At 41.4% G+C, this 18356-nt stretch overlaps 1 protein-coding gene across 5 annotated transcripts in view; it reads right to left on the reverse strand.

Annotated features, from left to right (window-relative positions):
* Nsdhl (NAD(P) dependent steroid dehydrogenase-like) overlaps positions 1 to 18356 on the reverse strand; it is a 39483-nt gene that overhangs the window by 14573 nt on the left and 6554 nt on the right. For all 5 annotated transcript variants that reach the window (XM_060376722.1, XM_060376723.1, XM_060376719.1 and 2 more), the window contains 2 exons: positions 16530 to 16633; positions 11605 to 11763 (listed from right to left, as the gene is read on the reverse strand). In XM_060376722.1, the coding sequence (XP_060232705.1) occupies positions 11605 to 11763; positions 16530 to 16604 (234 nt within the window). In that variant the 5' untranslated portion in view covers positions 16605 to 16633. The remainder of the gene's footprint in view (positions 1 to 11604; positions 11764 to 16529; positions 16634 to 18356) is intronic.

Below are 18356 nucleotides of genomic sequence, written 5' to 3' on the forward strand. Positions count from 1 at the left end.
GATGAACAGTAGGCACACTGCAACAGATAGGACATTATTTTTAAAAAATAAAATTTTATTGTTGTATTTGTGTGTGTGCACACATACATGTACAATGCACGCACACACACACACACACACACACACACCTGAAGATCAGAAGAGGATGGGGGATATTTTCCTCCTCTTCATTTTTTTGAAACAGGGTCTCAATATGTATCCTCAGCTGGATGTTGGCTGGTCAACAAATACCAAAAAGTCACCCATCTCTAGTTCTCTCATGCTTGTTTCGCAGGCCTGCATGACCATGCATGACTTTTTATTATTTGTGTGTTCTGGGAATTTTAACTCACTGAACCATCTTCTTAGCCCTTAGCGAGTCTTAAGTAACAGTTGCTCCATATTTAAGCTTCCTTAACGATTCTCACGATATCCTTTATACCTGTTTCTAATTGGGAGCCAAACGTGAACCATGCATATGTAACCCATACCTTTAATTTCCTTTAATCTGAAGCAATTCCCTGAGTTTTGCTTTCTGTCTTCTGTAACAGTAATATTTCATAAGATCAGAGAGTTTATGAACTTCTCATTTTGCATTTGTCTGTTCATTCACAGTTACATTTGCGCTTAATAGTTTTGGCAAGCAATCCACATGAGTACTGGTGTGTGCTTATCAGGACACTGCTGGTAATGTCAAATTGGATCATTCAATGAAGGGGACAGCTGCCAGAGTCTTACCAAATTTGTGGGATGGTAATTCCATGGACTGGTTACAGCACCCACTGATGGTTCTGTTCTGCCCATTTTTTTTTTCTGCAAATGGTGACACTCTCACTTGAGGGTGCTCTATACATTTACTGACTTGACTTTCCTCTGCCATGTAGACCTCTGTCCACCTGAATTTTCTTTTCAGTAACTAGGGACACATAGATTTCTTTAATAATGTGTTTGGTTAAAAAAAAATCTTTGTATTCATAGTTACTATACTGACAGATTATCTTCATGGCTTTGTTTACCTTGTACAAGTGGTAAACAGAATTCAGGTAACAGAATTCACTTGCTTACTCACTATAAAGGAATTACAAAGGACATGGGTGAAGAGGTGTACAGGGTGATGTGTTGACAAAATGGTGTGGGACTTCCATGCCCACCCTGGGTGCACCAGCCTCTGGTCTCATGACATAAGCACCACTAAAGCATAGGCATGAGCACAGCAAATGAGAAAGCCCAGCAAGGCCTGTCTGACCAGATCCTCCTTCCTCGTAGGTATGGGGATGGATCCCTTCTGACACTGAGTAGAGAGAAGAACATGACTCCTCTTTAGAGAGATGAACTGCAGTTTCTGTAGCCTGCCCTAGACAAGCAGCTGTGAACTAGGAAATGTGGATGAAAACAATACTCACTCTCCTCTCTTAATATATTTAATATCAACTCTCTCTCTCAATCTCTCTCTCATGCAGGTGTGCACATGTATGCACATACATATGCATAAATGTTTGTAGTCATGATGTACCAGGATGGGGGGACCTGAACCACATCAAATCTTTGCCTCATACTCACTTGGGAGACGCAAGCAAAAGGATTGCTATGAATTTCAGTTCAGTATCGTTGACATACAGAGTTCCAAGCTAGCCTAGGCTACAAAGCAAGACCCCATCTCAAAGAATGTGTGAATGTGTGTGTGTACGTGTGTGTGTGTAAATCAATCCAATTCTGGATTTTATAGCACCTAGAAATAATCAATATAAAATTATTGAGCTACTTATTGGTTTTGTACTCAATCTTTGCAATTTAACGTGGATTTCAAAGTGTCTCTCACTGAAGACTTGTCTCAGTTGAAGTGCTTGGTAGCCATATGTGGCCAGTGGATACCTTTCTGGAAAATGCAGCCCTAGAACTACTAGTTTACAGGAAACAGCAGGTGCCAAACGGACATGTTGATGATCTGGAGATGCAACTAGCAAAATCCAGACCCTGGGATATGCTACCTGACAATGAACAAGCTAAACACCACTAAGACAACACACATACTAAGGCATCTTAGGAAATAAGAGCCTGACACATTTATCAAATGCACAGTCTTGATGACTGTGTTTAATTCTTCTCTTGCAGAGCAATTAATTTTACAGAAGTCTTATGAAGTGTTCAATGAATGACTGATATTAAGGAGTTATTAATGGTGCCTCTGAGATATGATTGTAGAATGTTTTTATTAAAAATTATTTTTATGTTTTAGAGATAAATGCTGAAATGTTTATAGAGAGACTGGTTTCAAAATAATTAGGGCCTGGAGGATGGGCATGCTGAGAAGATGGCTGAGTCAGCAAAGTGCTTGATGTGCAAGTAAGTATAAGGACCTGGGTTGGATTCCCCAGGACCCATGTTATAACAAACAAAGAAACGAACCACTGGTGCACAGAGGTATATTTGTAATCCCATAGATGGGGAGGGAGAAACATGTGGGTCCCTGCCGTTTCCTGGTCAGCCATCTTAGCTGAGTCAATGAACTCTAAGTTCAGTGATCCTGCTGCAAATAATGAGGCGGGAAACAATTAGAAAGACACCTGATATCAACCTCTGGCCTCCACAAGCATGTCCACATGTCCACACCCTCATGTACAAAGAAAATAATGTGAGAGGGTGAAGATTACACACCATGAGAAGTTATGTAAAGGAGAGAATCTGTCTAACAGTATAAAGAAAGAACACATAAGATGCAGGGAGAATATAATGAAAGACTAAAACTGAGGCCTGGATATTTTTAAGAAAATGCTAAAGCCATGAGTGGAAAAGCCAGATGGCTTACTAAGAACAACAATCTGAACTAAAGACTCCTGTCATTACAAAAGACACCAGAAGTTGTGGGTGGGGTTGGAGGGGCTAGAGAGATGGCTCAGTGTTTAAGAGCACTGGTTGCTTTTGGGAGTAGTTGTTTTAGCAGCTGCTTTGATATTTAAATCTCAATGGAAAGAAGGCTTTTACCAGGCCTTCACTGAATCCAGGGAAGAATTTCAAAGTCCATCTCCTTTTGTTTGTGACAGCAGGTGGGATAGATCACACCTCTTGTTTCACCTCCTTGTAAATTTAACCCATTGTTCTGAGCTGTTTTTACTCTGGCTTAAAAGCACTCTGCAATAAAGCCAGGGGCTGGTCAAGTCTACTCTCCACTAGAGCCTCTCGGACAGGTCCCATGTGTTGTGTGTTAGTTTATTAATTTTAATCCTCACTCCCCACTCAAGAACCCTTCGACTCTGCTGGCAGGCTCCGGCAGATTGGCGCCCAACTCAGGGCTTGAGATACAGGGAATCAGTGATGGACACCACAGTTGTTGGCGAGCTCGCATCATTAAGTAGAAAGGGCGCGTTGAGTAAATCCAAGAATAAAAATGGGACAAGGCATTAGCCTAGTGTTTTTTTGTATGGAACTTAATTAAAGGTATTCTGTATAAGCTCCAGGAAACTGAGAAAGTTAAACTTTTAGGCTCAGAGAGAAGGAGATTAGAAAGATGGCAGGCTTCAAGAAAAAATGATATTGGACCATCAGCACCTCCAAAGGAGTTGTATTTCCCTCCTGATGACAGTAATTTCTTGCCAGAAGGAGACTTTGAGGAAGACTTACATCCTGATTAGGTTGCGGAGTTCGAGAAGAACCAGATCAGTATTATTCTCAGAGATACCCTCCAATTCAGGCTATGCATGTTAAAAAGCATAAGCCTTGGGGAAAAAAAAAAGAGGGCTTGGAGGAAATAAACAGAAAAATTGAGAATTAACTACTAAGGAAAATGAGGCTCAATCTCCCACTCCAACTCCATCATTGGTTGCAAGTTTGGACCCTACTCCTGGGACTGCTACAGTTGCAATGGCCCAAAGGACAAAGGGATTTTTTTCATTTGTCCAGTGTACAGGCACTGTATCCCCTTTACAAGAAGCTAGGCAGAATGGAGAGGATATAACCCAGTTTTATGGTTTTCCAGTTCTAGAGCAACCTAATGGACAGGGCAATATGGCAAGAGTCCATGCTCCTATACCTTTTAAACAATTAAAAGAATTAAAATCTGCATGCTCTCAATATGGTCCTACAGCGCCTTTCACTCAGGTTCTGCTGGAGTCCATGTCTACTGAGGCCTTCTGCCCAGAGGGCTGGAAACAGTTAATAAGAGCATGCTTATCAGGAGGAGATCATTTATTATGGAAGTCAGAATTTGCAGAGCATTGTCAAGTTACAGCTGAACTTAATCTGGAATGTCTATAACTTATGACATGCTTGCTGGAGAAGGAATCTACAGGGAAATAGGACAACAATTGGATTTTGATGTGGCCGTTTATGCTCAGGTAAATACTGCTGCCCGGAGGGCCTGGAATAAACTTCCACAAGCAGGTAGACAGGTGGAGGATTTGCCTAAAATCTGTCCCAGATCTGTACCCAACAACCTGTACCCCAGATCTGTCAGGATCTGATGAGTTATTTCAAGATTTTGTGGCAAGATTAATGCAAGCAGCCAACAGACTTATAAGTGATGAAAAGTCTGGATTATTATTAGTAAAACAATTGGCTTATGAGAATGCTAACAGTGCTTGCCAAGCAGCTTTGAGACCCTTTAGAAAAAAAGGAGATATTTCTTAATATATTAGGTTATGTTCAGACATCAGGCCGTCTTATACTCAAGGAGTAGCTATGGCTGTAGCCCTATAAGGGAAGTCTATTAAAGAAGCATTATTTCAGCAAAAGAAAGGGCCAAAGAATAGAATATCTGGAAGTTGTTATGGTTGTGGGCAAATGGGACATCAAACAAAAATTGTCCTGATGCTAGTAAAAAAGAAGGGAAACCAAAGGAACCGGTCTATGTCCAAGATGTAAAAGAGGAAAGCATTGGGCTAATGACTGTAAGTCTAAAAGAGATGCTGCAGGAAACCCTTTAATACAGGGAAACTGGAAAAGGGGCCAGCCCCAGGCCCTGCAACAATATTATGGGGCACTACAGAACATGGTCCCTCAACAAGGAAATCCATTCAGGACCTCTGTAGAGCAACCACAGGTAGTGCAGGACTAGACCTCAGTTCCTCTGCCTACACAGTATTAACTCCTGAAATGGGGGGTGCAGGCCCTACCTATGGGAGTTTATGGTCCATTACCTAGGGGGACTGTAGGATTATTATTAGAAAGAAGTAGTACTAAAATGTAGGAAATTTCAGTAGCTCCTGGAGTAATTGATGCTGATTTTGAAGGGAAGATAAAAAAAAATCATGAAAAACTCTCCAAATGGAATTTCTGTAATAAATCAAGATCAATGATTAGCTCAATTAATATTGCTCCCCCAAGTTCAGACAAAAAATGCAAGTAAAAAGGATAGTAAAGGAGATGGAGGTTTGGGATCCTCTGATACTTATTGGGTACAAACTATTGGTCCCAATCGGCCTGAGCTAGTGTCACAAATTATTGGAAAAAAATTTACAGGGTTATTGGATACAGGAGCTGATGTCTCTGTGTTAACTGCTGATCAGTGGTCTATGCATTGGCCTAAACAATCCTCTATTACACAGTTACGAGCAAGAGGACAAAGCCAATGTCCTGAACAAAGTAATGATGAGTTAACTTGGAAGGATGAGAAAGGACAAGAGGGAACTTTTAAGCCATACATTATTCCTGGCCTTCCTGTTAATCTGTGGGGTAAAGATGTAATGAGTAACATGAGAATGTAACTTTATAGTCCTAGCAATGCAGTTACCAATCAGATGCTTAATTCAGGATTGGAAAAATCTGGACAAGGCATAGCTCAGCAATTAATACCTACCCCAAGAAATTTTAAAAAGGGGTTGGGTCATTTTTAGGGGAGGTCACTGAACAACCTGTACCCCATGCAAATCCAATAACATGGAAAGCAGATGATCCTCAGTGGATGAATCAATGGCCTCTTTCCCTTGACAAAGTTAATACAGGAAGAGCTTAATAATGGCAGTATTGCTCCATCAAACTCAACTTGGAACTCCCCTATTTTTGTTGTAAAAAAAAAAAAAAGTCAGAAAAATGGAGACTTTTACAAGATCTCAAAAAAGTAAATGATACCATGAAATTAATGGGAGCCTTACAACTTGAATTGCCTACCCCTTCTGCTGTACCTAGATACTTTTAAAATTATACTAGATTTAAAAGATTGTTTTTATACTATTCCTCTTGCTCCTCAAGATTGTAAAAGATTTGCTTTTAGCATGCCATCAGTAAATTTTAAAGAACCTATAAAGAGGTATCATTGGCTTGTATTACCTCAAGGTATGGCAAAAAGTCCGACCTTATGTCAAAAATTTATGGCTCAAGCTGTTTTTAAAACTAGAAAGGCATATTCTTCTATGTATATTATTCATTAGATGGATGATATTTTACTGGCTCATAAAATGAAGGGATTTTATTAAGTGCTTTTACATACTTACAACAAGCTTTAAAGGATCTAGGTTTAATGGATGCACCAGAAAAGGGGCAGACAGAGCCACCCTATTTGTATTTGGGCCATAAATTATATCCTCAGGCCATTATGCCTCAAAAAATTCAATTAAGGAAAGACAACCTAAAAACTTTAAATGATTTTCAAAAGTTGTTAGGTAATATTAGTTGGCTAAGACCCCATTTAAAATTAACTACAGGACAGCTAAAACCACTTTTTGACATTTTAAAAGGAGAGGCTGATCCTTTGTCAAAAAGGGAACTTACCAAAGAAGCTCGTGATGCTTTGCAAAAGATAGAATTAGCTATTGAAAAGCAGCATGTTCAATATATTGATTATTCAAAAAATGGGGTGCATATATTTTGGCTACTGTTCATACTCCAACTGCTATATTGTGGCAAGAAGGACCATTATTATGGTTGCACTTGCCTGTATCTCCTGTTCGAGTTCTGACACCATATTAAAAAACAATGGCTAGTTTAGTTCAAATGGCTCGCACAATATTTTGATAGAGAGCCCTCCTTAATAGGAGTCCTTTTTTACCAAACAGCAAGTAGATTCGTTATTTCATAATGGAGATTGTTGGGCCATATCTTTTGCTCATTATTTAGGACGTATTGACAATCATTATCCAAAAAATAAATTACTTCAATTTGCCAATGAGCATGCTTTTGTAATTCCTAAAATAATTACACAAAAGCCATTACCTCAAGTTCCAACAGTATTCACAGATGGATCTTCAAATGAAAAAGCTATATATGTACTACAGGGACAAACTTTTGTTTTGAAAACATTGCCAGCCTCAGCTCAAGTTGTAGTATTACGAGTTGCTGCAGTCTTTAAAAATATGGCTTCTACCTCTTTCAACTTGTACATTGATACCCATTATATAGCCATTATAAAGCTCTGCAAGTCCTAAAAACTGTAACATATGTTAATACAACTAGTAAATAAATACAAGATCTATTTAGAGAGATTCAACAAAGTATTTGGAGCCATGTGTAGCCTTGTTATGTAGGGCATATTAGAGCTCATTCAAGGCTTCCTGGACCTTTAACTTTAGAAAATGATTTAGCAGATCAAGCCACACATTTGGTTAGATTAATTCAACAAAACTTGGCTCAAAATTCTCATGCATTACATCAGCAAAATAACAAGAGCTTAAAAAAACAATTTAATATTACCAGAGAAGCCACTAGACAAATCGAAAGACCATGTTCCTCTTGTCCTGAACATTTTATTGTACCTCATTATGGTGTCAATCCTAGAGGCTTGACTCCCAATCATTTGTGGCAAATGGATGTAACTCGTGTCCTGAAATTTGGGAAACTAAAATATGTTCATGTAACAATTGACACTTTTTCAGGATTTATCATGGCAACTCCCTTAACAGGAGAAGCCACCAAACATGTTATAAGTCATTGCTTAAAATGTTTTACTACAATTGATATTCCTTCCATTATAAAAACTGATAATGGCTCGAGATATACGAGTATACCTTTTCAGCTTTTTTATGCACAAATGAGTATAAGTCATAAAACAGACATTCCATATAATCCTCAAGGCCAAGGAATTATGACCCGAGCCCATAGATCTCTTGAGAACCAATTGCAAAAAATAAAAAGGGGGGAGCTATATCCCCAAACACCACAGAATTATATTAATCATGCTCTCTTTATTTTAAATTTTTTGAACGTGGATGTACAAGGCTGTTCTGCAGCTGATCGATTGTGGCATCCTAATACCAAAGATAATTATGCCCAAGTAAAAAGGAAAGATCTGATTACTGGAATATGGCAGGGCCCCAACCCCGTATTAATATGGGAAAGAAGGCATATTTGTGTTTTTCCACAGGACACAGAAGGAGCCAGGTGGATCCCAGAAAGGCTGGTGAGACCTGCAAGAGTTGTTCCCCAGGAAGAGGATGTTCCTGCTGCAGACAATCGTAAATTCTGTCCTGACTGAGACTGAAAAGCTGCATTGGACTTAAGCTCCTGAACCACCTTTTGTTTCATTCTGCTCCTGGGAGAAGATGTCATGCAGAGAAACCTCTTATACAATGGACTGGACTTGATTGTTCTGTTAATAAGGACAATTCTCAACAAAATCAAGAATGAAAAAGAGGACTGACTGTGAAACTTTGGTATGACTCTGGTTTTCAGCAGACCAAAACAAGCTTGCTTCAGAAACTCTTGGGAAGCCCTGTAACTGCCTATGTAAATTCTCCTTTTGCTTTGTTGTTTGAAAATGTTAACAAGATTCAAACCTTAATGTTTTTGCCTTCTATGTAAACTACCAAACTGTATTTGTAAGCTTTCAAATGGTTCTGATTGCTTGACAGCCTTTTACTGTAGTCCCTGAAAATGTTTCTCAGACGTGGTAATTTACACAAGTAGTCATTTGTTAAGTCACTTTTATGGCGTGTTATTTTGGACTTGGCTTGTGATAGGAGATGCACTCCTATCAGCGACAATGAAAACCTGCCTGAAGGCCTTTTAGAATGTTAAAGCTGATCTGATCTGCATGAGATCAAACCCCAGTGTCTACCCTACCAGAGGTTGGTAGTCAGAGACACGTAATGTTTCTCTAGGATGTATTCATGCCAAGACAGGCCATAAATGATGGAATTCATGTACCAGTAAGAATATATCTTACAAAAGAAACAACCTAGGACAGGAAAAATCTTCTGCTGCATAACTCTTAAGTTATGGTCAATTTTAAAAAAATAAAAAAGTGAGAGCTGTTGGGAGCCGTTGTTCTAGCAACTGCTTTGAATGTCCAAAGTTCTGACATTTGCTCAACCATGTTTGAAGCAGCTTTATTTGTAACAGCCAGAAGCTGGAAAAAAACCCAGATGTCCCTCAGTTGAGGAATAGATACAGAAATTGTGGAACATTTACACATCATCCTGAGTGAAGTAACCCAGAAGCAGAACGACAGATAGGGTATATATCCACTCATACGTAGATATTAGACATATAATATAGGATAAACATACTAAAATCTGTACACCTAAGGGAGCTAATCAAGAAGGAGGACTCTGGCAGAGATGCTCAATTCCCATTCAGAAAGGCAAAGAGGATGGACATCGGAGGAGGGAGAAAAGAAGGAAAAGGACAGGAGCCTATGAAAGGCTCTAACCTGCAGGGTATTGAAGCAGATGCTAAAACTCATAGCCAAACTTTGGGCAGAGTGCAGGGAATCTTATGAAAGAAGGGGAAGATAGAAAGAGCTGGAGGGAACAGGAGCTCCAAAAGGAGAGCAACAGAATCAAAAAATCTGGGTATATGGGTCTTTTCTGAGACTGCTACTCCAAGCAAGGACCATGCATGGAGATAACTTAGAACCCCTGCACAGAAGTAGTTCCTGGCAACCAAGTGTCCAAGATGGTTCCCCAATAACAGGAACAGGGACTGTCTCTGACATGAACTCATGGGCTGGCTCTTTAATCACCTCCACCTGAGGGGAGAGCGGCCTTACCAGCCCACAGAGGAAGAAAAAGAAGACAGTCCTGATGAGACCTGATAAGCTAAGGTCAGATGGAAGGGGAGGAGGACCTCCCCTATCATTGGACTAGGGGAGGGGTATAGGAGAAGAAGAGGGAAGGTGGGATTGGAAGGGGATGGGGGAGGAGACTATAGCTGAGAAACAATCTACATAAACTGAAATTAATAAAAAATTTAAAAAAAGAACAGAGCAGGTTTCTATAAGAGGTAGTGGTTCTAATTGGGGCATTGCCCAAGTTTCCTGTCTCTCCTACCAACTTCACAATTGCCCCCACAACCACATCAAGTTATTCTGTGACTTCAGTCTCAGTCTCTCTCCTGCCCTGTGCACTGCCCCTCTCCTTCCCACTGTGGATTGTTTCTCTGGATAACCATGGGGACAAATGACAAGAAGAGACTGGGGAAGAGGGTTGACAGATATACAGTACAACAGACGGGGATGGTGAAGATGCAGTACAGAGAGTGACAGTACAAATGCCCAGGGTTGGTGCTGCTGTAGTATCAGAGGGCAGGACTAGAAAGAGACGAAACAGTGCTCAGAGTGCAGGGTATGCCACTGAGACAACGTACTTATTGGGGGTGACAGGTCCAGGCCAAGGAATGACAATGGGAGTAGTAGAGTAGAACATTCATTGCAAAGAAAAGACGCAAGACCAGTAAAGCCATCTTCTTAACCCTCCAAATCGACAATGTTACCAGAAATGTTGATGGGGCCACCATCAGCAAGGAGCTGAAACCATTGTGGAATGAAACAGGTCACTTGGGAGGGGAAATGAGTGGCCATGGATGGCTGCCATAAACAGACCCAACAGCTGTGCTGAGCAACTTGCAATACCTTCAAAGATTCAAAATATGAATACCCCACAGAACATGGATGGAACTTGGAAGCATTACGCTAAAGAAAGAAGTTGGCCACCTATGAAATTTGCAGAGCTGACAGATGGAATAACTGAAAGTGGACGAGGAGTGCTTAGGGGCTGGGGTGAGAGCGGGAAGTAAACAGGTACAGGATTTCCTTTTGAGGCGAAGAAGACGTTCTGGAAGTAGACAGTGGGAATGACTGCACAGTTTTGAAGAGAGCTGCTGAAATTTATTTCAGTGCACATTTCAAAACCATGAATCTGGGGGCTGGAGAGGTGGCTCAGCAGTTTTAAGAGCATGCACTGCTCTTCCAGAGGACCTGAGTTGAGGGCCAACACCTACATCAGATGGCTCACAACTGCCTGTAACTCTGGTTCTGATTAGGGGTGGAAGACAACACCTCTTGCCTCTGCAGACATCTGAATTTCCATGCACATACCAACACAGAAATACATACATAACTAAAAATGATAAAATACATTTGAAAAATATGAATTTTATGGCATGCAAACTATATCTCAGTTAAAAGTAATGAATATCATATGGCCGAGCAATCTACATAGTCTAGGGCAGCAGCTGCCATGTTGCAACCCATAATATGTGGATGAAATGTTTTCATGAAGTTTGTTTGGTATCCGGCCTTGTCTGCTCTCCGGACTATGGCCCCATGGCTGCTTTCATGTTCCTAGGACACACTAAAGCCCCATGTGACACAGGTAACAGTTTTTCCTTCTGAATATGGACAACACGGTATGTAAAATTATTTCCTAAAACTTTTCAATCTTTCAAAATCATTTTTTTCAAACTATAATTACTCCTTACCTGTTGACTGCAGAGATCGCCTATAAAGAACTGCACCTTCGGGTTATCAAATCCTTGGCGGATATCAAAAACATTGACAGCATAGCCTCGCTCCAGCAACTGCTCCACCATGTGCTGCCCCAGAAACCCAGAGCCTCCAATCACCGTGCACTTCTTAGCCTGGACAAAGAAAGGAATGGCAAGAGGACCAGAGGTGTGAGGACTAATGTGATAAAGGTCAGGCTTAACTGTCATGAGCCACTGCAATGACACACACATCTTCTGTCTCTTTGAAACTGCCTGAGCTCAAGCAGAAACTTGAAATAATTGTGTTTCATCTCCAGTGTCACTTCTTCTCCTGGGTTCAACAAGGAAGGAAGAGAAAACAAATGAAACTAGGCTAGGCTGGTAGATTTGATGCAATCATCCACACACACTTTGTATTTAGTAGAAGGGAATTAAAGTGCCCATGACCACACCAGGACAATCTAAACAAGCAAAAAAAAAAAGCTGAAGGCAATGCCTTCTTGCTCCTGATTGGCTATCCATGGCCAGAAGAAAAAAAATCTAGCCATTTGAGATTCTGCAAGTAAAGCATCTGTTCCCAGAGTCACAGGATGGTGATTTTTTTTCTTTGCCACCATTCCCACAAGGAAGGTGGATCTTGAGGCTCTGAGCTGACCACTTAACCCCTCTGTGTCCTAGTCCATGAACTAAGGGCCACACTGATGGGATTTCCAGGCAGAATCAGAAAGCCATTCATTCAACACTCGCACCTAGGGATTTGCTGTGCCTTCTCTGAACCTGAAGGGGCTGAAGAATCAGCAGCAGGACGCGTTATTTAGATTCCAGCCTCCTCAGCACACCCAATTTCTTGGCTAAACTCCAACTATGGAAAGTGGGGTGATAGAAGTATAGCATGGCACCTGCAGGTGGCACCTGGTATTAGGCCTCCAGGATGTCAATGAAAATGTCAACTGACATCTGCTCAGTAATCTGGCTATAGTTAACTTTTCCCATCACAGTGAGAAAATATTTGTCAGACACAACTTAAGGAGAGCAGGATTTAGCTTGGCTCACGGTTTAAGGGATCTAACCCATCAGGGTGGGGTGGCATGATGGTAGGAGAGGCAGGTGGCTACACTGCATTCATGGTCAGAAGACAGGAACACACTCAATCACTGGCACCAGCTGGCTTTTCCCTTTCATCTTTTTATTCAGTCTGGGATTCTATCTAATGGGATGCTGCCACCCACATCTAGGGCAGGCCTTCCCTCATCAGTTCAATATATCTGGAGACTTTCCCAGACGCATCTCCCAGGTGACTACAAATCTAGTTCTGTTGTCAATGAAGATTAACACACCACACTAGCGCTGACCCTAAAGGAGGGCCTGGGGTCTTTTTAAACTGTGTGTATGGATATTTGCCTGCATGTGTGCCTGTGCATTTTATGCATGCAGTGGCTGCAAAGGCCAGAAGAATGAGTCAAATACCCTGGAACTGGTGTTATAGATGGTTGTGAGCCACTGTGTCCATACTGGGAACTGAATCTAGATCTGGAAGAGCATCGGTTGCTCTGAACTAGCCCAGCCTCCCTTCTTGTACCTTAAACACTGGCATAATTAAGCTGCTATGTGACACACTCAGGGCTTGTCAGAATCAGGTCCCTCCTGCAGATTTACCTCTGTCTTAATGTGGGAGTCCATTCTGAAATAGCTCTGCATAACCTGTACACACGATCAGCCTCACCACTGCCCATCAACCACCTCTCTGGAAACCTCTTCCTTCCATCCCTTTCTACCTCATCTACACAGGCACAATGCATGCACTTAGAAGTACTCTGGTTTTCCTCGGCTTAGTAAAAGTCTGGCCATTCCTCAGAGCTTTCGCCCGATCCTCTCTCGCATCTATAGCTTCAGGAATTCTATATGGATCACATTCTAATTATCTTTAAAGAAAACAACTTAGGGGTTGCTGAAATGACTTAGAGGTTAAGAGTGCTTGCTGTGCAAATATATAACATGAGTTCAAATCCCCAGCATCAGTGTGAAAAGGCACTCATGGCTACCCATGCTCGCAACCCAGATTTAAGGAGCAGAGACACAGGTAGATTCTGAGAGCTTGCTGACCAGCCATCTTGGCCAAAACTACAGTCTTCTAATTTACAGAGTATAGTGGATTTAAGAAGAATGTCTGTGGTAATCTTGAGCATCTGAATACCTTATTCCCAGTAGTGATGCTGTTTGGAGAGGTTTAGAAGATATGGCATTCCTAGAAGTGTGTTACTAGGGATGGGCTTTGAACTTTCAAAGTCTCCTGTCATTCCTAGTGCTCTCTCTCGGCTTTACACCTATGGTTCAAGATATGAACTCCCAGTTTGCTGCCCCAGTCAACATGTGTGCCTACTGCCAAGCGCCCCTGCAGTGAGGTTGATGTACCCTTATCCCCGTGGAATCATACGCCCAAATCAACCCTTTCTTCTATGAGTTGCCTAGCCATGATATTTTATCACAGCAATAGAAAAATCATATGGCGAGACCGTGTCTTAAAGAAATAAAGCAGAGACCAACAAAGATGCTCAACGTCATCCCCTATCCTTTGTGTAAACATGGGTGTGAGTATCTGTACACTCACATGCATGAACCACACAAGTACAGGCATGTGTATATATAGACATATATATGTATACATATACAACTATATATATCTATATATACACAAACACACACACACAAAGACCTCAAAAAATAAGTAAAACACCTTATAATTTTGCTATTGTATTCTCCAGTGAAATTTCATTTCCTGATTTTATAATTACTTGTCTGTGCACTTATTTATTTACTTACATAATTATCAAAGAAAGTTCTCTCTATATGCCCCTGGCTGTCCTGGAAGTCCTTATGTAGACCAGGCTGGCCTTGAACCTACAGAGATCTCTCTGCCTCTGCCTTACAAGTCCTGGGATTAAAGGCATGTTTTACCACGCCTGGCTCTCGTTTCCTGATTTTAAATGTGACTGATCATTAATCTACCCTTGGATAGGATGATTCTCTCCTTATACTGACATATTGTAGTGATACTGCTTGCGACAACTGGGCCAACAGCTAGTTGGTAGAGTTTTTTAGTGTCGGGAATCAAACTAGTTCAGAGATGTCAAACATGTGAAGGCTAATGTCTGTAATCATATGTCTAAGACTATGTGGCTAGAGGAAACCATGTGACATAATCACTAACGGTTTGTGGTCAGAGCAGAGAAAAAAACAGAATAAGTACTGATAAAAACGAAGTCCTAGATAGGAAGCAAGTGTGACTCCAGAATGGATTAAATGGATGAAATGAGCATCTCAGAGACTATAGTGTTAAGAGGAGGAAAGGAATGGGCTTGGAGTAGGGTGTATAGTTCAGCAATAGAGCATATCTGTTAGGCCATATGTTTGACTCCCAGCACCTGAAAATTACTGAATACAACTGTAATACAATATCGAGGGCATGGCTAGAGCCTCTGCATTTTCTCCAATCTTTCTGGCTTTACTTTTTCTTCAGTAGGATGACTTCTTTATTTTATTTTTTTCAGAGCAGTCATATGTGGAGTACGTATATAAGACAAAAAGTACTCTTTCTTAGTAGCTTAAATTTAGACATTTATGTCTTACAACATCACCCAGTGGAAAACAGAGCTGATTCCAAAGCATTAAAGAAGGTTGAAATCTGATGACACTAGCAGTTTGTTATTATGATTTTTAGGTTGCCATTAATAATAAAAATCTGGGTTTATACAAAAAGAGATATAGAAGTGGTATACAGCTTCAACCAAAGGTGGCCAAATGAAGCCTTATGTGAACTCTGTACCAAAACTAGAAATGATGAGAATGTCTACTTTACCAATATTTGATAGACCCACTTTGGAAAATGGCACTTTCATCAAGAGTGAACCACTTCACAGTAAACTTGAAGACCTCTGTGAAGAACTTCCAGAAGGCTGGACAATGAATGATGGGACAATAATTCCTTCAATGTCTCTTCTGAGCATCATACTAGACCTTAGGGGCTACTTGCCACCATCTGGGAAAACTTCCAGCAGTCTACTTGGAAGTCTAAGCTAACACACTACAGGCCACTGAGGACAACCCAACATGCCTAGCTGGCAGACAACATTTACTACCATCACATGCATTAGTCCATCCAGGAACAAGAATGCCAGAGGTGCCTGCATGGCTGCAGCTACATAAAGAAGCCCAGGGAAGACCAGTGTAAAATCTCCCAACTGGAACCAGAGTCACGAGCAAATATACTATTGTTTTAACAATTTATTACATTATTTGTATGTGAATGTGTTTTGTCTGCATGTATGTCTCTGCACCATCTGCATGCACTGCCCTTGGGAGGCAGAAGAGGGGGATCCCGTGGGACTGGAGCTCCAGATGGTGGTGAGTCAACATGTGGGTGCTGGGGACTGCATCCAGGTCTTCTGCAAGAACAGCTGGTGCTCTTAGTCACTAAGCCAGCTCCAGCTCCTATTATTGCTCTTTTAAAGCCGTTACTTTCTGTTGTTGTTGTTACACAGAAATAAGTAACTGGCATATCGTAAGCCAAGGTATACAACACACTCAATCATAACCCACCATCTCTGATTGAACAAATGGATTAAGAAGACTTTAACATGCACAGGTAAGGCCTTGATATGAAGGTTTTTACCTAGTCTAATTCAACTGTGTTATGTCATGTTTGGTTGAAATCCCTGGGAGACCTGCTGTTTTGTCAAGTGAAACAGAGGGAGAGTGGATCTGGGGTAGAGGGGAGGGGGGTGGGGTTTGGGAGGAGTGGAGGGAGGGGAAACTGTGGTTGGGATGTAAAATATGAGAAAAGAATAAATACATTTTAAAAACACACAGGTAAATATCAATGGTTTAGCTCTCTCCCCTACTTCTTGAATGTTAGTACTTACATTGGAAATGCTCACTGTCAAACATGGTCCTGTGACCTGGTGTTTCTTTGACACATCATCAACAGCTTTTTCCATTATGGGATTGGTGCAGTCAACTCTTCTTCCTAGAGCCATAATTAGAGAAAGACATTAATTGTGTGTGAAGCAAAGGATCTTTAGCCATTGTGAGTGTTCATAAATTGCTAAGCCATAGGCATTATACCTACTGGTCAAACTGCCCTGTTCATATTCCTGTGCTAGAGGCTGTATTTCGGGCCCTTTAACTAAAAGTGCTCTTGGTTAAGAGGCAGGACAGGAACACAGGTAATTAACCTCTGTCACTGGTCATACCGAAAACCTCCGGGTAGTGGTTGGACAATGATGAAGACAGGAGTAACCAAGTACAATGATGCTACCAAACAGGAAAAATATGCAGCTCAGGTGAAGGCCTCGTCATGCATTCTCCTCTCCCTTTACTCACCAAAGCAAGTTGCAAATACAAAGAATGTATTTAGTGATGCAGCAATGGAAAATGGAAAAATGTACCAGAAATAAAAGCCTACCCATGAAAGAAGATGCGGAAAATGTCACTGGGGAAAGAAGAGTCAGGCAGCCAGCACTGACTGAATCTTGTGACAGCTTCAATTCAATTTCCAAAGCTTGACATTTTCAAACAATGGGTGCCACCATATGTCTCTATGGACCTTGGTTTTATGAGTGTATAGATCTCTGTGGTAGAATCAAAGCCCCACATGTCCTTGAAATGGATATTACCACACTCAATGTTTGATGGGTCATTTATGCACATGTTTTCTGAACTCATAATGGAAGTTATCAGTTATTATTTCATGTTGTCCAACTAACGGCACTCAGGACCATCTCTAGGAGACTTGTAAGCATGTCTGTGGAGGCATTTCCAGAGAAGTTTAACTGAGGTGTAAAGACCTACACTGAATGTGGATGGCATTATTCAGTGGGCTGGGATCCTGTACTGAATACAATGAGAAAGCAATGGAGATGTGGCCCAGTGGCTAAGAGCACTTGCTCTTGCAGAGGCACTGTGTTTGGTTCCCAGCACCCACATGGTGTCTCACAGCGGTCCTTAATTCCAGTACCTCCTCTGACCTCTGTGACCTCTCAGCACTAGTACTCACCTCTCTCTGCTTCCCGACTGCAGATGCAGTGTGACCTGGCCCTTCCACTCCTGCTGCCATGCCTGCATCATCATTAAGCATACTCTCACGATACACTTAACTCCCCACCTTTCATAGGTTGCTTTTCTCCAGGTATTTTCTTATAGCAATAAGAAAAAAGCCTAACAACCCGTTCAGGATATCTGAGAACTTGCCTTTTTCTGGGTCTCTGTCTATACATGTAATGAATATAGACATTTAATCTGTAGCTCTGTGCCAACTCCATCCCTCTCTTTATTACTCACTCCTCCAAACAGTTGCAGGGCCTGACATCTACTCACCTCAAACCTAGGTGGCAGTGACTGGACTCATGGCTCTACATGTAGCAGGACAGAAGCTGCTGGAGAACAAGGATCAGGACACATTGTACCAGTCTCCCTAACAGTCTGCACTGGCTTGGTCACTGCTGAATCATAGGCATCCAAGACAGGGCCTAGCACAGAGCAGGCACTCACTTGCCTGCCAGCCTCAGGGCTGCATCAAGTGTTTATATATGCAGAGCCCTTACTGCTCTTCCTCTTGTACCCTGTGACACCTATCTAGAAGATTCGCTTTGTTCTTAAGCTAGTGTGATAAAAATCACAAATGCCTACTCCTCACTTTGCTCTCGGATTCTTCAGATCCTCTGGGGAGCATAAACAGATGCCTCTGGGAG

Source organism: Meriones unguiculatus, assembly GCF_030254825.1.
Source record: "Meriones unguiculatus strain TT.TT164.6M chromosome X unlocalized genomic scaffold, Bangor_MerUng_6.1 ChrX_unordered_Scaffold_30, whole genome shotgun sequence".
Classification (NCBI taxonomy): domain Eukaryota; kingdom Metazoa; phylum Chordata; class Mammalia; order Rodentia; family Muridae; genus Meriones; species Meriones unguiculatus.